Raw genomic sequence first — 19,211 nt, 5'->3', positions numbered from 1 at the left:
CACACGCACACGCGCGCACACACACACACACACACACACATACACACACACACACACATGCACACACACACACATGCACAATAGTACAACAGGCTACACTCAGGAAAAGTCCAGAGTCTCAGAGAGGCAGTGAGGAACAAGAGGAGAGACTGTCAGAATGCAGGAATATGATATTATTGTGCTTGGTACTGGACTTAAGGTAAGAAAACTTGTACTTATTGTCCTACTGTATGAGGCACATGAAGACAATTGCAAGCGTTCAGTTCCAAGGGCATTGCTACTACTGTAGGTCCACTCAGACAGCCTCTTAAGAACAAAATCATCGGTATCTTTAGCTGCAAAGAGTTTTAGCCCCATTAACTAAAGAGCCTTTGTGCATGTGGTAAGACATGAAGGGTAATTGTATTTAGTGTATATGTGTGTGTTTTAAATACAGAATAAATGTTTCCTGCTATTATCACAACTCGTGTCATCAGTTTATCAACAGCAAATTCTGCTTCCTAATTAGATTTTACCACAACTTCTGTTAACAGAGCATTTTTCCTCACTAAAAATAGGATTATTGCTATGACTGAAATGTTTTATTCACACGTGCCAAGAAATGAACAATCCCACAGAATAATTTTCATTACCTACATGAATATTTTAAACAGAGAAATTGAAAATATACTGCCTCACCTGTTCTTTGATTTTCACTAAATGAGTCTTGAATAGTTTAAAGTAAAACTGTTTGTTTGTTGGTGAAATGGTCATACTTAACAAATCATTCACATGTAGAGTGTTTTGATGGATTTATGACAATTAAATGACGTCATTACGATAACCTTGATCTGGAGATGCTCATGCACTTTACTGTCAATCCCTTCACTGTTTCAGGAATGTGTCCTCTCTGGTTTAATGTCTCAAAGTGGGAAAAAGGTCCTTCACATTGACAAGAATCCTTACTATGGCGGAGAGAGTGCATCCATTCCTTCCCTTGGGGAGGTTTGTCCACACAGACACAAATAACACATGATGAGCAGACATGAATATCCTCCATTTTACAAAGCTGCTGCTGCAATGCTGATTTGTTCATTTCCTATTTTTCTACATTTACAGCTGTACAAGAAGTTTAAGGTTCCAGGCCCTGATAAGTCTATGGGCCATGGAAAAGAGTGGAACATTGACCTTATCCCCAAATTTTTTCTTTCCAGTGGTGAGAGCCTAGTGTTATTCATCTGGACTTTGTGCAACTGCTTTTATCTGCATCATTTTAGTAGAAAAGAGTGCACAGTCATGGTCTGCACCCTCTGCTCTGCATCTGCTTTAGGTGAACTGGTGAAAATCTTGATGCACACTGAGGTTACTCGGTTCGTGGACTTCAAAGTCGTTGAAGGCAGCTATGTATACAAAGCAGGCAAACTGCACAAAGTCCCCGGGACAGAGGAAGAAGCCCAGGCTTCAGGTGATGACCAAAGTTTTTCTAAACTTTTTTATGCATTTATGCTTATCAAATCCATATTTTATTAATTTGATAACATTCAAGTAAACTTTTATTTTCCAGATCTGATGGGCATGTTTGACAAGAGAAGGTTCAAGAAGCTGCTGCTCTTCGTCCTGAACTTTGACGAGAGTAGCCCTCGGACCTACCACGACATGGATCCTAAGAAAACCACCACACGGGACTTCTTCTGCCATTTTGACCTGGGACTAGATGTCATGGAGTTCACGGGTCACGCCATCGCCTTACACAGCGGCGAGAGGTCAGTCACAGGAACTTCAAACGAACCTGATAACAAATGACGTGTGTTTACGTTAAAACCTACCTGGTGTGATTTACTCCTGGTCTCCTGGTGACCCTGTAGTTACCTGGACCAGCCGTGTTTGGAAACCATCACACGGCTCAAGCTGTACGCCGAGTCTCTGTCCCGCCACAACACCAGTCCATACCTCTACCCGGTGTACGGGCTGGGTGAATTACCACAAGGATTCGCTAGGTAACAGAATAATTTCTCAGATTTCTCCCTGAATTCTTTCAAAAAGTGCAAGTTTGTCTTCTTATCACAATCAGTGTGGCAAGATCAACATCAAGTAGGCAACCTGGCTTGGAATTTACACACTGACACAGATATTATATTCATCAGTGTTAGTCACCATAGATCCAATCGGCTTCGGTGTGTTTTTCAGATTGAGTGCAGAGTACGGAGGAACTTTCCTGCTGAACAGGCCGGTGGCTGAGATTGTGATGGAAAACGGCAAAGTGAAAGCTGTGAAATCTGAGGGGAAGGTAAGTGTGGTCATGCAGACGGAGGGTAGAGAAGTCCAAGAGAAGTTTCTACGTTTGGGGAAAATGTCCAGCAGCACAGTGGTGATGTTGTCCCGCTTTCTCTCTTTCACAGCTGTTCCACTGTAAACAGCTCATCTGCGACCCCACCTACGTTCCGAATCGAGTGAGGAAAGTGGGGCGTGTGATAAGAGTCATCTGTTTATTAAATCATCCAGTTAAAAATACCCATGAGGCCAAGTCCTGTCAAATCATCATCCCTCAAACACAATTCAACAGGAAATCAGGTATTTTGTCTGTTTTCACTGCCAAATCATGAAAATAAACTTTTAAATAAAGAAAATAAAGTTTTCTGGGCTGAGATGAAAAGTTGAACACAGATGCAGACCAAGAGGTGAGCTTCAATTTGGGTTTGAGTTTATTCTTCATCTGAGGAATACATGAGAGTCTGGATGCAGTAGAGAAGTTGCCACATATAAAGTCGCACTTAAAATGATTCACCCATTGAAAATTAGGTGTAATGGCAAAATTTAAAGAACAATTGAAATAGCTCAACACAACTAATATAACAGATGATTTCTTCAAATTCAACACAATATGTCACTTTAAATGACAGTCTCATAATTATTCAACCCCTTCTTGACAAGCATCTTTAATACTTAGTAGAGTTCCCTTTTGCTGTCATGACCTGCTGCATATCCAGACACCAGGTTCATTGTTCCTGAAGAATCTTAACTCATTCCTCATGGGCAATAATGTCCAGCTCTCTGATATTCTTGGGTTTGTGTGCTGCAACCGCCTTCTTCAAATACCAGAGATTTTCTATGCCATTTGAGTCAGGTGATTGTGACGGCCACTCCAGTATCTTCCAGGACCTTGGTGGACTTGGGATCATTGTCCTGTTGGAAGGCCCAATGACACCTAAGCTTCAGCTTCCTCACAGTCGGCCTGATGTTTTCTCCTGGATTTCCTGATACTTAATTGAATCCATGCTTCTCTGTAGGCAGGCTGTTCTTTTCAGCTTATGCCTCATTCTTCCTCCTCCAGACGCTGATCCACAGACCTGAAAAGTTCCAGTTTTGTTTCATCGCTCCACAGAACAGAATCACAAAACCTCTGTGGCTTATTTATATGGTTTCAGTCCTTCAGCGTTTAGTATGCACCTTACTGTAAAAACTGAAACCTCAGTGCCTGCTGTCACCAAGTCCTGCAGCAGGTCTTTTGCAGTCACTTGAGGCCTCCTGCCTCCTCAGAAATCTGGTGGCAGCCGTTGGTAGCTTCCTCTTTCTGCCACGTCCAAGTAGTGCAGCCAGAGATCCTTTAGCTTTGAACTGTGAACTATGCTTCCAACAGTATCTCCAGTAACATGCAGTGCCTTTGCTGTCTTTGCTGATCTCCTCTCTTAACATTTCGGACAATTCTCTTGATGCACCCATATTTCTAACACTCAACCAAACGTCACTGTGAACAAACTCTGAGCCAGTCCAGGTATTTGATGTGTTCTATCTCTTATGAGGCATTCTATTCAGGGGGTTGAATAATTTTAAGACTGCAGTAGTAGTAGTTGTAGTAGTAGTAGTAGTATTAAAAGTGCCATTTTGTGTTGAATTTGGAGAAACCATCTGTAATATTAGTAGCATTGAGCTATTTAAATTGTTCTTGTTTGAGCTGTTCATTGAACACAGCTGAAAGTTTGTAATTTATTGTCAATACACCTAAGTTGCAATGGGGGTTGAATGATTCTGAGTGCAATTGTATTTACTCAAAATGTCATTCACACCACGAAGACTTTCGTGTGAAGCAAACCTTTCTTGCTTAATTTTATCTATGAAAAGTTGATCACAGTGACTTATAATAGAAAATGCCTTCTCTTTTGTCCACGCAGATATTTACATATCTGTAGTGTCCTATGCCCATAATGTGGCCTCAGACGGGGTGTACATCGCCACTGTGAGCACGCTTGCAGAAACCAGCAACCCAGAGAAAGAAGTTCAACCAGGGCTGGAGCTTCTTGAGCCCATCATGCAAAAGTTAGTGACACTTTAAAATCTTTTATTTTCCTGTTTGTAACATATAAGTTTACATTTCTAATAGAATTTAATTGATGTTATTTGCTGTCCACCTTGAATCTAGATTTGTTTCAGTCAGAAGCCTGCTAGTTCCCAATGATGATGGAAGAAAGAGTCAGGTAATAAGGCTATTCCTCCAAAATATTTTCTGTAAAAATACAATAAAATATCTTAAGGTGTGGTGGGTCAAACTTCTCTTCTCTCCTCCGTCTTCACTAGATTTTTATCTCCCGCTCATATGATGCAACGAACCACTTTGAGGCCGAATGTGTGGACATCAAAGACATGTATCACCGGATCACAGGATCACAGCTCTTCGGAGGAGGATCACAGAGACACCAATCTCACACGTCTGATGATGACTGAGAAAGACTTTCAGCATCAGGACCAATTCAACAGTTCGACAGCTGGAAGGCCATAATGACATAATGGATGATTATACTACTGCACAGCTGTAAATCAGATGGTGCTCTGTAGCCTGTAGGGTGAATTGTGATTGTACTCTTAAGTGTTGGGTGTTTTTTTTTTGTCCTCTAATTTGTTTCCTATAATTTCTCCATTTTGTGTAACCCTATATATTCACAGTGGTGCTGAGTAACTGTTTGGAAAACATCTTTTCCTTTTTTCATTCCTCTGCATTTGCAATGTTTGAGCAGGGTAATGCTCTGTACTCAGTGCAACTTTTTTGCTGCAAAGCTCTTAGGTTTTATTGTTTGCACCTTTCCCAAAGTAAATCAAATTCCTCTTACATTTGTCTCAAGACATTTCAACTGAAACCGGCTGAAATTTCGGCTAAATTATGACTTTATCTAGTAAAGACAACTCCATATTCAGTGTGTTCAAATGTTTACATTGCTCCTTCATAAGTCAACTTCACCTATTTACTCATCAGTGTAATTAAAACTTGAGTACCTGAACGTATCATCTCTACAAATGGACAAAGGTGACCTATATGGAGCCAGTTTAACTGGAAATGCAAATGTATTAAGCATTTATAAGCACCAATCAGTAGGTGAAAGTAATCATGCAGCACTCTGCATGTGAACGACAGGGATTTAAACATTCAGACTGACGCTGGGAATGCGGCACTGAGGCAGATGATTAGTGATGATGTGCAGGGGATTTGTGGACTCTCTTATCTATGGAGCTTATGTGTGAGAAGGACAAAGCCACTGAATTATGTCATATGCTGCACACATACAGCTTGTTGGTGGCAGAGCTGCAGGAGGCAGAGGACGGACACAAGCACAGAATAAAGAGGCTTAACCAAATGAAGGACAGTCACCACCAACACCTCGGCTAGAGGGCTGGAGCACATTCACACACAAAGGATTTTTACTGCATTTCAGCTGCACAGACAATAGTAACTCTCCCTTGGACCTTTTAAAATAATAAATAATCCATGTATTATTATACATTTATGCATTGCATGATGATGAAAACACATTAAATTCATGACACTCGAGTTATTGTTTGTTGCATGTAAATCTTTTAAATACATATTTCTTACACATATCACAGTATTTCTATACAAGCACTTGATTTCAAAGCAACTGTTAAGTTAACATGCAAGTTAACGCTTGCATGTAGAAGCAAATGCTCACTGCCTGGAATAGTGACAGAAAATCCAACATCACCAGTACATGAATATATGGTCAGATTCTCAGATCAGAGCCAGATCACAGGGCGACGACAGCTGCTTCAAACACCTTGATCTTGAAAAAATAACAACTGTAATCGAATATAGTGATCTTTTCTTCAAAGATGGATGCCACCAAGTTTGCTCCTTTGGACGCTTTGTGCAGAAGTGGAATAACCATCCTGCAGACCTGAGATCATTCAGAAACCTCTAATCTCCATCTGCAGAAATCAGTCCTTGTTTCTGTTGACGCCACAACTCTTATTACTCTGTCACCTCCAGTGCGGTGCTGACAGGTGGAGGGATCAGACCAGCGGCTGCCACTCTTCGCTCACTAGTCAGGAAGTTGAAGGTTGCACACGCATTTGGCTGCACAAAAGTAAAGATTAAAAAGAAAGAGAGAAAGGTCAACTAGGGCAGCTCAGTTAGCTTTAAAGTGTTTTTGGACGCTTGTTAAAATAAATCTTGCATGCGGTCATGCTTGAAGAGCATTTGCACTTAATGTACACTGAGACACTGGGCACACTTTACCGTGTCTTGCACCTCCACAGCGATGCCTTTACTCTTGAGCAGAGCAAGAACTGAGGGGTTGATTCGTTCAACCCGTGCGCCTGTGCCCAGCACTAGAATCTCTGCATAAATAAATGACAAAAAAATAAGTCAAATGACGTATATTTTCAGTTAAATACATCATATACATGATGAGTATGAAAACTATATGAATTAAATCCCAGAACCCTAAATATGGGGGATTGTGGACCAACGTGTAAATCAGTGATCTCCACCAACATCATCGAAACACCAAATGAAACTCAAAGTGTTCTGTTTGCTCGTGGTGGCCTCACACTACTACATACACTATTCATGTTTCTGTATGTCATGGTGCTTTTATTTTTACCTATTCTTGGTTCAAGCAAATGGAAAAGTGAGACACTTTCTTCTGTGATGTCTTTATGACTTCCAACCTGCACAGAGAGTAATTATAGGCATTTCAATTGTAACACACAGCAGTCTATGACACAACAAACTCTGAGCAGCGAAGGTAGTTTGGATATTGATCTCACGTTCCACTGGAGGATCGCAGGAGGCAGCACTGCACAGGGCCCAAACACCCTGTTGCCATCAATGTTGAATCCGTGGGAACTGTAGGACTGGATCATGGCCCCGCTGCCCAGCTCCTTCTGCATGATGGACACTGTGGTACGCTGGTAAATTTCATCATCACTGGGGCCCAATCTATGTGCACGACACAGAAATGGACTGGAACAAAAGACAAGTAAACTAAGTAAGGACCGATGCCATACTGAGTACACAAGGCAGATCATTTTCTGTGATTTTGAGTATCAATTTTGTATTGTAATTATGGATTTATTGCACACCACTTGTCTCTGTATGTCCTCCAACACTTTACATTTTGTAAAACACAGGCTGGCACAGCAGAACGGTTGCCATATGGCCTAGTTTAAGAGCCAAAGACGTACTGCCAACTTCCTGACAAGGCCGACAGCCAAAAGCTTCAGGCCTGTTTCTGCAGAAAAGAGGCAGCCAGGACACAAACGTCTCTGCTTGCCTAAGGAGCTGCAGCACATTATAGCCTGTTCTTGCACTTTTTCTTCCTGACAAGTACAAAAATCTAAGCAGGCTGAACAATCTTTTGTTTCTGAGCTGCAACGCACCAGTCGACTGATGTCTTGTCAGCTGGTTATTTAAGCAGCGCAGCAAAGGTCAGCGTGGAGGGAAGATTTTACTCCACCAGATGGAGCCAGATATGCTGTCTGACGGTCAAACGGGCTTAGAGCTCGTTACTCATGGGCATATGGGATCTTGGCACACTGTTGTGTTGTTTGTGTGTGGTGTTTCAATCCAATCAAATTAGATCTTCATCTGATCTTCACAAAGCAGCACTCACAAACATCACATGACATTTAAATATCTCAACTTGTACATATAATCTGATGACCGACCTGGACAGCCTTTGGTTTTATCTCATGACAACCATCTATGTCTTAAAATGCCAAACAAGGTGATAAACTGTCTGGTAGAGCACCAAAGAGAAAGAAAAATAACAGAAACAACAATTTTGTTATTTCACTGTTTATTTGTTATGTTGACAGCTGCGATTGTTGAATACTTCATTGTCTCCTGCAGTGCATATGTGGTGCCTATTTTCTGTCATTTTCTAGACCTCATGATCAGTTAATCAATCAAAAAGATAATAATCAAATGAAATTAATGACTACCTGCAGCTCTAGCCCTCATGTAGTTCTAACTGTAGTAGTGAACAAACAGAATCAGAATCAGACAAGAGAAGAGTTTGTGCCATGAGATAATATGACAATGTGACCTACAGAGTAAATCCACACAGAATATGACTGTAATAGTTAAAGTGAGGAGCAATTTACTTTTTTCTGAGAATAGTGCTACATAAAATATGTCTCAAAACTAATATTGCCTCTGTTGAATAACTCCAGCATGTAACTCCAGTGATAAGGCAGATATTTCATAACAATATCATGAGTCTTGGATGTTCAGGTCCCACACAGAGGGGAGGAAAGTCACAACTAGGGACACTTTTACTTGGAGTTAAAATCATCTTAAATCTTCGCCTTAAATAAAACACGGCCGTACCTGGAGAAAGCGGGCGCTGCCCTGGAGGAGAAGAGAAACCCTTGAGCTGATCTCTGAAGGAGGAATCTGGCGCACACCGCAGTGGCCATGTTGACGGAGACACACCAGCCGGCGACGGACAGGGGGACCGAATTCTGTGTAACACCAGCCGCCCGCTTCCGGTGTTGTGTAACGCTAAATCGATCATTTATGATCCTACGTCTGTGTTTCTAATAGACGGCCGTGTTATATTTTGTTCAAAATGTGTAGATGTTGATCTCCAGTTGGTTTAAAGCGAAGGAAAATATATCTTCAAATGTATCTGATGTCATCAGTTAAATGCTGAAGCTAATGTTTTTATCTTTCAAAACCGAAATAACATGAAAACTGTCACCTATGACCTCCACTTATTGAGTTAAACTACATCACAATAAAAATATTACAGAAATGATTAAATGAACTGTACCACCGGATTGTCAGGCTCAACATTTGCATTTTGTACCATAAAAAAGTACATTTTAAGATCATTGGGATCATTCTAATGACATAATGTGGACTAGTACTATACAGCAATTTATTATTATTATTATTATTAATGTTTAATAATATTATTGTAGTGTGTTTGTATTGTTTATAGATGTTGTCTCAAATGCAATGGGACACTTAAATGCATTATATAATTACTAGTGATTCATAAACTGTTGATGCCATCACACTGAGCTTTCTACAGTTGAGTTGTTAGTGTAATACTGAGTAGTTTTAACCATAAATGGAGTTTAGCACTAAAACTACACTACACAATATAAAAACCAAACGTGCCTCTGAGAGTAATGTTTTGATTATTATATGTTTTATTATGCAGAAATCGCATTAATGTCCGGATCGACGGCGCTGCCTGTGATTAAAATGTCTGGGGGGCGTGTTCAGGGGTGACAGCGCCCCCTGTGGTGTTTACCCGGAACAGCCGCGGGTCAGATGATCTGAGCTACATAGTAAATAGACAGCAGCCGATCCACCGGGGCCATGCCTTCACAGCCTCTCTAAATCACCTCCAACAGGGCACATTTCCCCACTCGGAGACTCCTTATCTTCTGACACCGGCTCTGTCGCTGTTTCGGCTCATTTCGGCGTGTTGAAGTGTTGTATTGAACTATGTACCGGTCTCTGTACGCCTTCCGATCCGCGGAGCCCAACTCGCTGCACTTCGCGGCCGGAGAAAGCTTCCTAATCCTGGAGAGGAGCAACAAACACTGGTGGCTGGGCTCCCGCTGCAGCTCGGGGGAAACCGGCTACATCCCAGCCTCATATATCGAAAAAATACAGGTAAACACCTCTGTCTGAACTGTGTGTTTCTCTCTTTTCGTCTCCACCCGGAGGTGCAGTGAGATCTCATGAATGCGTAGCAGCGTAAAGGGCTGAATTGATGGGATCGAGAGAGACAGACCCCATGTAGCTGTGCTCTGTGTGCTGCTGTGAAGGCCATGTTGAAGCTGACTGCTGATCATTGCCAGGGAGGAAATGCATGCTTGTAGAAGAGCCTATAAATTATTGGAAGGGTCGCTTTATGTGGGGATACGGTCATCTGCACTGCAGCTGCTCACTGCGACAGAGAGGAGGTGAGGGACAGGAGTCAGGACAGGATGATACAGTACAGGATAAGGGACAGATCCAAGGACAGGACCAGCAAGGAAACCAAGACAGAAAGCCATTGTTTCTGCTTAAATGAGATTAATCTGCTCATGTGACCATCTCTGATTTATCATGAGGGATAATTCCCTGCTTTCCTCTTTCAATAAGTATCTTCTCCCTTCCTCAGAGCTTCTGGTTTTCTCTGTCACACCCACATGTGTGAGGAGACTCCTTTTTCCAAGCATCCAGACTTTCAGTGAACTAGTCCAAGCATGTATTTTGTAAAATCACAGGCTCACACACCGTCGGGACAGGAATGCTCCCTCCTGTTGTTAATGACACTGGCTGTGGCAGTTTAATGAACCTGAATGTGGGGCCTCGCTGGGTGCGTGTGACTCTGGTTAAAAGGCTGTTTTTGTTAGATAACTGCCCTAGTTTGTTTGTGCCCGCAGTCACACACGTCCCCGAGCGACTGTTCTGTTCTTTTCTTGTTTAAAGTTTAATAATTGTGTTAATGAATATTTAATTTGTGCATCTCATTCCCTATTTTTCTGTCTGTTTTCACCGATAGGCTCCAGAGCAGGATGAGGTGCTGCAGTCTATTGACAGAGCAATCGAAGGAATCCACAATGTGGCCTTAAAAAATGGAGGCAAATACAACCTGGAGCAGAGAGATGTTCTACAGTGAGTCAAAATGCTCACGATAATCTTAATGCATTGGTTCAAACATGTTCTACGTTTGGTGTATGAGTCCCTGTTCTCCTCTGTTGTAGGAAGCTCATCCATCACAGAAAGGAGACGCTTGCGCGACGAAGTTCCTCGTCCACCGGCCACAAACAAGGCATCCCTTCCTCCAGCAGTGAAATATCTCTCAGTCAGACTCCTCCTCCACCCAACGGCCTTAACAGAGACTATGGTCGTCAGGGGAGCGTGCCGCTATCAGGAAGCATGGACAGTATGCAAGGAGAACAGGGCTTTTACCAGGTAACACACACACAGTACTCATCTAATGATTTATTTGACTCAGATATACAGGATTCAGATATTTACAGAGGTTATAGACATTTCTTGTTACTTTTGGACAGAAATACACTGTTTGTGCCTCACAGTGATGTTACCTGTTACAGCCAAGACGAAACAACAGAACAGAAATTGAATTATCTTTAAAGACATTTATTTCCTCTAACTTTTTCTTGATTTTATAACTTTTACATTCTGGATTATAGTTGTATTTTTCTATTGTTTTAATAATTATTATCTCTGTCTTTGGTTTCTAGTCTTCTTCCCATAGAGCTCGTCTAACTTTTGTTTCGAAGCGCTTTAAAAATAAAGTTTCTTTGCTTTTTTGCAGTTGTATCTCACTAGTGATCAAACATGCAGCCAAATGACGCCAGTGATCTACAATAACATCATACCTCAGAGATATTTGTTACCAGGGATTGTTACTTGATCAGTTAATCATAAAAAGCTTCATCCAAAGGCTGAGTCCATCTTTAGGATTAAAAAGTCTCTTCAGCCTTCATTAATCAAAATAACACCAGGAGATGTCGATCATGAGAGATTCTGTCAATAATTCTACCTGATGGTAACACCTGTCTGTAAGCAGTGACAATTAAATCAACAATATGCTCATGTGGTGCAGGTTAGAACTGTAAACACAAACACACAATATGCCCTCAAATAATCCTGCATATGCTCAATTTCACCTCCCGTGTCCTCTCCTGCAGGTGCCTCCTCAACCTCGTCGTGCGGCTCCAATCACCCCACCTCCCCCCGAGAAACAGCGAAACAGCCGACGTCCAGGTGAGACTCCGAGAGCAGCGGTGTACTCACAGCATTAGTGATGAGTTTATTACAGCCTCGTAGGTTACAGCACAGTGTTTCTGCTGATGCTACCTGCTGCAGCGCTGTACTTCACCAACACACTCTATTCTTAGTCAGGTCATTCCTGTTCACTCTCCTGTCTGTAACTAAATCTCTCTCCCTCTCTCCCTCCCTCTCTCTCTCTCTCTCTCTCTCCCCGCAGAGCCGGAGGTCCCCTCCAGAGGCTCCTCTCTCCCTCCTTCCCCTGCTCCCTCCCTCTCAATCAGCACCACCTCTTTAGATTCTGGCTCCTCCCGCTCACCGGTCTCCTCCGATGTCAGTCTGCCAAGTGTGTCCAGCACCCCCCCTCCTCCCGTGCCATCCCGTATGAAGCCCCCTGCACCGCCTCTGGACATGCCTTCCTCTGACTCCCCTCCTCAGCCAGCTCCTGCAAAGAAAAGCCCGGCTCCACAGCCCCCCCAGCCCACCCCTCCTCCTCAGCCCGCCGTGGAGGACCAGCCAGAAAGTGAATGGCCTGTCGCCCCCCCATCTGTCGCTGAAAGCCCTCCTGGCAGCCCCACTACCTCTGAGCCGGTTCCCTTGACTATTGGGGCTGAACTGATCGAGCTGGTACGAAAGAACACGGGCTTGAGTTACGAGCTGTCGCGGGTCGCCGTCGGCGTGGTGGTTGGCCATCTGCAGACGGCTTTACCTCAGGCCTCCTCAGCTTTGGAGCAAGTACTCCTCTCGCTGGTGGAGAGCAAGGTCAGATTTGTTTTCATTACATCATTTGCACATCAGCATCCTGGAGCCTCGCCAGCTCAAAGGAGAATACCGGTGTCGTTTAGAGTTACAGCTCAGTCTGCATTTAGCTGACATTTCTCAGTGGCGTTCTGAGACGCAGAGGACGGCGCTCTCAGTATCACTCACTCATTTCCTGTTTTTAAAGTCAAGCTTAATGGTGTGAACCCAAGCTTGAAATGAACTGCTGATTCTGTGCTGGCAGATATTTCTGTTTCTTCCTCTAGGCAAATAGTTGGTGGCGTCTGTTGTAACCCCAAGCAGCAACTGCCGAAAGCTTTCACCTGCACCTTGTATTCACATGATGAAACGTGTACACGCTGTGACCATGCTGATACAAATAGTACTCTGTGGTCTATTAGAGGCCTCTTCAGTGTCGCTTCACAAAACACTGACAATACAGAGACCTTTAAACAAAATCTAATTGAATGTTACAGCTCTGATGATTTTCAAGCCTGTTCATGTTGTTTTTAGTACTTTTTAATTAAGAGCCGTGTCTCATTGTGAAAAACAAGTGTTGATACAAGTGCTATAGAGTATGGAAGGATCCTTATCCTATAAAATTACTCATAAACGCTGCAATTCACCATTTTTTTAAAAACATCTTTCAGCTCATTACAAAGCTGTAAACACAAACATCAGTTTTTACATTTCACTAAATGTTATTTATTACATAAAAAAGTAACAGTTTTGTCCACATGTAAGATATATTTGTGATACTGATAAGCAGTAACGCTCTGTGTCAGAGAGTAGAAAGTGTTTGTTTGTGCTGGTATTTCAGGTTATGGCAGAAATAGGTGTGTCATTTTGCTATATCTCTCTGTAGGATTTGAGTGCAGCGCTGCCGCAGGGTCAGGTGTGTCACGACGAACAGAGGCTGGAGGTGATCTTCAGCGACCTCGCTCGCCACAGAGACGACTCCCAGCAGCGCAGCTGGGCGCTTCATGAAGACCACAGTCTCATCGCCTGCTACCTGGAAGAGCTGCTGAAGATACTGGTATGATGCAGGGAGCCGCTGGCCTCTCTCTCCTGTAACAAGTCACGTTTAAAACAGTCTGCCGGGTGCTGTGTTTTCTGAGTGAAGAGTCAGAAAGCATGAAGTTATGACTGAATGTGTCACACGTGTGAAGAGAGAATTCACAGTTTTTGAAGCAGTTTTCAAAGCAAAAGTTGCAAAATTCTTCACAGTAAAAGCATGAAATGTCAAATGAGCAGGGTAGTAATAAACACATGAACAACACACTTTACAAAACAGGAATAACATCAACAAAAAAGCAAAACATCAGCTTATAAGTAAAATACAGTTTCAGTCACATTATGAGTCATTATGTATTGATATGCTCAGTAATATAAAGTGTTTAAATGTACTGGAAAAAAAGAACATACACTCAGAGGATATGGATAAAGTCTTTCCAGGAGAGACCGTTTTCAGAGAGAGCTGGAAAAATACTGATTCAACACACATCACAGGCCGGACAAGAGTTTCCAAGATGATGCCATCGTATTTTCCTCATCATTATAATATCAAGACGAGTCTGTGATGTGACCACAGGACCCGTCCAGATGTCGTGCTGTGAACACCAGACGTGTTTGATAGGATCAGACCGGCTCAGACGACTTGACAAATCCAACAGTGCGGTTAAAGACTGAATCTGTAAACTGTCCAGGCTGCCAAATATTCTTTGTTGGCAGTTTGTCCTGACCAAAATTCAGATCAGGGCTGGGTTGTCTAGATGAGAAGTTAATGGGCTCCGTAATCCTCTGGTGTGTTCACGGACCACAGCCGTGGGCCAGATTATCAAGTTACATAGTCATGATGCTATTATGTCATTGCTGTTTTTTTTTTTCTCCACAGACTGATGCAGATCCAGAGGTGTGTAAGAGGATGTGCAAGGACAACCACTCTGAGAATGTGCTGTCTCTGGTTTCATATTATCAGATGGTGAGAGAATATGATTGTAATAATTTTCTACACTTTGAATGATCAGAATCATCTTGGTTCAGTCACTGCAACGCCTCTGACAGCAGGTATGCAGGTGCTGAACAATAATATTCTTCATATTTTTGTTGTTGAGTGCATAAAGCATCTTGCAGAACTACGAGTTGATCCGGATTTTAGTCTGCGTGGCCTTAGTGGAGGATAAATCTGCATCAGTGGGGTGTTACTGTGCATGCTGGTGGGGTTCACTGTGTGTTTGGTTGGTGTTGGCTCATCGTTGCCGTCGTGTGACCGTGCAGGAGCATCGCGTGTCTCTGCGGCTGCTGCTGCTCAAAGTGTTCGGGGCGATGTGCAGCCTGGATGCTGCTCTTATCTCCACCTTCCTCAACTCCATCCTCCCCATGGAGCTGGCCAGGGACCTACAGACTGACAAACAAGGTGAAAACGTTCATGTGTCGCTGTCTCTTGTTCATCTGCACCGAGCTTATGTTCCATCATTGACCTGATTTACTATTTCTTGCCTGTTTTTCTTTCCTCAGAACACCAGAAGATGTGCTACACAGCTTTGGTACTTACTATGATCTTCTCTATGGGGGAACAGGTGCCATATCATCATTACGGTATGATATATGTATATTTATTAATCTTCTGTTGTTATAACAAATTTAGATATTGTTCATCTGTGTATATTGTTATCCACACAAAAACAGAGCGCCACTGAACAATGTTGATTTTTCTAAAACAGCGAAAAACAGCTTTGTGTTCTTCATGGCAATGCATTTTTCATTTTATCTGACGGAGTACAAAAGATTTTCCAAACCTAAACCGATCTATAGGTTTGACATGCCTCCATTAACAAGAGTATTAATGGGATTGTGTGTTATTTATTTAAGACGTAATCCTGATGCTCCCTGCTTTCAGAACACTTGAATGCAGACTTTGTTCAGTTCCTGCTGGGTGTGGTGGAGAACGGGCTTCCCTCTGATCCCACAGAGCAACTGCCTGACATCTTCCTGAACCTCGTGCTGGCCTTCAACCTGCACCACACAGGTGAGCACATCGGCCATAGATGGCTTTTATAGCTGATATATTTTGACTGGTCACAGCAGGATGGAAAAATCTAAATAATAATATTAACAATGGCTGCATTCATTTATGTTTACCAATTGTTGTACACTGGCTCACTGATGAGGCTTACAGGGAGAATTAAATGCAGTAGAGTCATCATTCATGTTTCCAGCTGGCTCAGCTGAGAGCTTTTATTGTTTTACTATAAATACATTGTCGTGTCTAATCTGTCACCCAGCACCCAGCAACAATGTGATCATGCAGGAGCTGAAGAAGAAAAATGTCAAGATCCTGTCAGAGAAAGTGCTGCTGCTTTTGAACAGAGGCGGTAAAATAGCTAATACTTTTGTCACATTTCTCATTTTGCGTGTTGTTGCATGTTTTCAGCCTGCTGATGTCATTACTCTTTTTTTTTTTTTTTGTCCCGTCCCCTCCAGACGACCCCGTATGCATGTTCAAACACACCCCGCCTGCGCCGCACTCAGTGCTGAAGTTTCTGCAGGATGTTTTCGCCAGCCAAGAGACCGCTAACATCTTCTACAGTACCGACATGATGGTGATGATTGACATCGCTGTGCGACAAATATCTGACCTGTCACCTGGAGACAAGGTGAGACCTGGACACAGTGCACAGCTACCGATTGTTCTCAGCCTTTTAAAGGAATAGTTTTACATTTTGGGAAAGAATCTTTTTCACTTTCTTTGTGAGAGTTAGATGAGAAGCTTGATACCACTTTACACCTGTATAGTAAACCTGAAGCTACAGCTGGTTAGCTTAGCTTTGCATAAAGATGAGGAAATTGGGAAACATTTGGCCTGTCTCTGTTTAAAGATAACAAACTAAAGCTCTAAAGCTCAAACAATAAATATACCCATTATATCTTGTTTCTTTAATCCGGATCAAAACCAAATGTGTGAAACTAACTGTAAAATCCAGATGTTGTGTTTTTTTCCTTTTAATGATACTGTATCAGTCTGTTACCATGTCTGATTGTAATTTCCTCTCGCCCTCCCTGTGAAGCTGCGGATGGAGTATCTCTCTCTTATGCACTCCATAATGCGCTCGACGGACTACCTGGAGCACCAGCACCGCCTGTCCGACCTGCAGGGGGCACTGCAGAGGATTCTCAGGGAAGAGGAAGACCCAGGAGAGGACGAAGGGAACGCTACAGCGAAGCAGATGGATAAGCTAATTGTCCAACAAATCTACAAGGAGTTCCCACAAATCTGTGAGAATTAGGACTAACCATTGCGGTATCGCGCTCGCACACTGTAGTCTGCTCCCGTCTACTGCAGGGACGTACAATAAAGCATGAAAGACAAAGAACTGTATTCTGTGCCAGCCTGAGCCGAGAGAGGCCAATCAGTTTTGCCAATTCTTTCTTGGACTCGCAGTCCAGGGCTGCAGCATGCATGTGATGTTGATTTCAGAATGGTCTTGTTGTTTTCACAGCTTTTCCTTTCTTCTCTCTTTTTTAGAGTTTTCTTTATTAGAAAGCACAGTAGTGAGAAAGGAAAGGCAGGAGAGAGGTGACATGCAGCAAAGGGCCCGTGCCACATTCAAACCTGGGCCGCTGCCGTAAGGGCTCAACCTTATTGGTACGTGTCCTACCAGGTGACCTGCCACAGCTTTTCCTTTTTCATATGAACTTAATTTGAAAAAATGAGTGTGAGTTTTTCTTTCTTTAAGAAGGAGAAAAACATGACAAATGCTCAAAAAACCTGCAAGGTTTAGTTATACCTACAGATTAAATTTAGCCAGAATATAGGCCAAACCTTGGAGCTGTCTCACAGAGATTTCTGGGTTATAATTACCTTAAAAATCACAAGTGATCCAACGGTATACTGTACCATGACTAAACTTTATTCTAACCAAAATAACTTTTAGTTGATTTTTGAACAAATTCAAAGATTTTAAATGAAAAAGGCTGATATGGAGTTCTGTTACAGATGACAGTGCCGTCATTTGAGCCTTTGTGAGAATACTTTTATGTGCTTCCCTGTTAGTGGGACCAAACTACTGTGTGTATCTGAGAGCGTTATTTTCTTTAGAGAGTTTAATACTTGTAAAAAACTGACCTCCTCTTTCATTCACCCCTTCATTCATCAGACTTGAAATTAAAGTAGAAAAAGTTTAAAAAGTTCTAGTGAAACAAGCACACTCTGACTTGTGTTATCATGACTAAGCAGTTTGCTGGGTAACTTTTGCTGCTACATCTTGAGTCTCTACTGTGGCTCCGTCTGCAGCTTTCTTAGACTGGTACTTTTGTCTCTTTAATGCTTTTCAAACACTTCGCTGTGTACTTACATATGCAAAACTCAGTCAGAGGTCAGTGACTGTTTACAGATTCTTGTCTGTCGGACTGAAGAGTTTTTGTCCGTATGCTGCATTCACATCCAAACTAACTGCGCTGCAATAAGGCTTTATAACAACTTATGATATCGCTGTAATATACTGAGTCTTGGCTGATGTTAGCTGTGGCGACATGGAGAGGAAAACTGTTCTGCACTCATTATCTGAGATAAAACATTAGTCAGTGTTGTTGACTTCCAGTTACTATCTGATGCTGTTGCTGAAAATCTAGACAAGGGATAGGAAATACAGGGCATTTCTTTAATCTCCCCGTGGTTTTAATACTTTTACAGCAACATGTACCTTTCCTTGTTTCCTCCCCATGATGTTGTGATTGATGTTCTCCTGTTTTACACTTTGACTTAAAGTTTTTGTCCCTGGCATGGTTTCATCCCTCTGGAAATGTTTCTAAGAAGGTAGATACAATCCAGAAGTGATATCAGTTTTTAGTTAATGTTCAAGTGTTCAGTCATTGATTATTTGTGTGTCTGTTTACAGTGTGTGTGTGTGTGTGAGTGAGTACATGTAAGAGAGAGAGGGGGGGAGGGGGTGTGACTGTCTCTTTCCATGATTAACAGTGTCTGCAGAAGTGCTACGACTGTGTTATAATAAAACTAATAAAGCTATATTTTAACAGTGGAAGTGGTCGGATCAGTTATTGAGAGGATGACTGTGTGAAAGTACATTTTGTTAAAGTTTGCAACATAATTAAAACCTTATTTAAAATTTTTGTGGACACGTAGTAGGTCACTGTTGCTGTTACACTGAGGATGAAACAAAACAAACAGGAGTAAGATGTAACCGGGATAAGAGTAAAGCTCATTTTTTAAAGGCAGCTGAGTGTTTGATATTAAATAAGCAGGTACATTTTACTAATTCTCAATTTCCCTTTAAGACTCCCTTAAAGACTCCTACTCATGAGATTTAATTTATATAGTGACTTTTTCCCTTCCCTATCTATTTTATCTGAATGTACTAAATTTTACATTGTAATGTCTATTATACAACAATGTAAATGTACAGATATATGGAAATACAAA

At 42.1% G+C, this 19,211-nt stretch overlaps 3 protein-coding genes across 3 annotated transcripts; 2 read left to right on the top strand and 1 right to left on the bottom strand.

Moving 5' to 3' along the window:
- Positions 1–157: 157 nt before the first annotated feature.
- Positions 158–4,698, top strand: LOC139213942 (rab GDP dissociation inhibitor beta). Its single transcript, XM_070844657.1, has 11 exons — positions 158–199; positions 877–984; positions 1,099–1,195; positions 1,310–1,444; positions 1,544–1,742; positions 1,845–1,976; positions 2,167–2,266; positions 2,379–2,550; positions 4,149–4,293; positions 4,397–4,451; positions 4,552–4,698. The coding sequence occupies exons 1-11, from the start codon at positions 158–160 to the stop codon at positions 4,696–4,698; spliced, it is 1,332 nt and encodes a 443-aa protein (XP_070700758.1).
- Positions 4,699–5,649: 951 nt separating this feature from the next.
- ndufaf3 (NADH:ubiquinone oxidoreductase complex assembly factor) lies at positions 5,650–8,702 on the bottom strand. Its single transcript, XM_070848986.1, has 5 exons — positions 8,600–8,702; positions 7,036–7,231; positions 6,870–6,936; positions 6,503–6,603; positions 5,650–6,340 (listed from the first exon to the last, which is right to left on the bottom strand). The coding sequence occupies exons 1-5, from the start codon at positions 8,686–8,688 to the stop codon at positions 6,236–6,238; spliced, it is 558 nt and encodes a 185-aa protein (XP_070705087.1). The 5' UTR covers positions 8,689–8,702; the 3' UTR covers positions 5,650–6,235.
- An 885-nt stretch (positions 8,703–9,587) lies between these two features.
- Positions 9,588–18,813, top strand: nckipsd (NCK interacting protein with SH3 domain). The gene is made up of 13 exons (XM_070851182.1): positions 9,588–9,901; positions 10,779–10,891; positions 10,981–11,191; positions 11,935–12,010; positions 12,234–12,775; positions 13,638–13,808; positions 14,667–14,753; positions 15,050–15,188; positions 15,290–15,370; positions 15,672–15,800; positions 16,057–16,146; positions 16,256–16,428; positions 16,840–18,813. Exons 1-13 carry the CDS (start codon positions 9,731–9,733, stop codon positions 17,056–17,058), a joined length of 2,202 nt encoding a protein of 733 aa, XP_070707283.1. The 5' UTR covers positions 9,588–9,730; the 3' UTR covers positions 17,059–18,813.
- The last annotated feature ends 398 nt before the right edge of the window (positions 18,814–19,211 follow it).

This window comes from Pempheris klunzingeri, chromosome 2 (genome assembly GCF_042242105.1).
Source record: "Pempheris klunzingeri isolate RE-2024b chromosome 2, fPemKlu1.hap1, whole genome shotgun sequence".
NCBI classification, from domain to species: domain Eukaryota; kingdom Metazoa; phylum Chordata; class Actinopteri; order Acropomatiformes; family Pempheridae; genus Pempheris; species Pempheris klunzingeri.
This window is presented reverse-complemented; position numbering and strand designations above follow the sequence as displayed.

What these genes read in the sequence shown, in the direction of transcription:
- ndufaf3 (XM_070848986.1), bottom strand. Translation starts at nt 8,688, where the DNA reads ATGGCCACTGCGGTGTGCGCCAGATTCCTCCTTCAGAGATCAGCTCAA. An exon ending in GCAGCGCCCGCTTTCTCCAG is followed by an intron (nt 7,232 to 8,599) that starts GTACGGCCGTGT and finishes CTTTTGTTCCAG; the next exon opens with TCCATTTCTGTGTCGTGCAC. An exon ending in CTGCGATCCTCCAGTGGAAC is followed by an intron (nt 6,937 to 7,035) that starts GTGAGATCAATA and finishes CTCTCTGTGCAG; the next exon opens with GTTGGAAGTCATAAAGACAT.
- nckipsd (XM_070851182.1), top strand. Translation starts at nt 9,731, where the DNA reads ATGTACCGGTCTCTGTACGCCTTCCGATCCGCGGAGCCCAACTCGCTG. An exon ending in GCGAAACAGCCGACGTCCAG is followed by an intron (nt 12,011 to 12,233) that starts GTGAGACTCCGA and finishes CTCTCCCCGCAG; the next exon opens with AGCCGGAGGTCCCCTCCAGA. An exon ending in GGTGCCATATCATCATTACG is followed by an intron (nt 15,371 to 15,671) that starts GTATGATATATG and finishes CCCTGCTTTCAG; the next exon opens with AACACTTGAATGCAGACTTT.
- LOC139213942 (XM_070844657.1), top strand. Translation starts at nt 158, where the DNA reads ATGCAGGAATATGATATTATTGTGCTTGGTACTGGACTTAAG. An exon ending in CTTGAGCCCATCATGCAAAA is followed by an intron (nt 4,294 to 4,396) that starts GTTAGTGACACT and finishes CCTTGAATCTAG; the next exon opens with ATTTGTTTCAGTCAGAAGCC. An exon ending in ATGATGGAAGAAAGAGTCAG is followed by an intron (nt 4,452 to 4,551) that starts GTAATAAGGCTA and finishes CGTCTTCACTAG; the next exon opens with ATTTTTATCTCCCGCTCATA.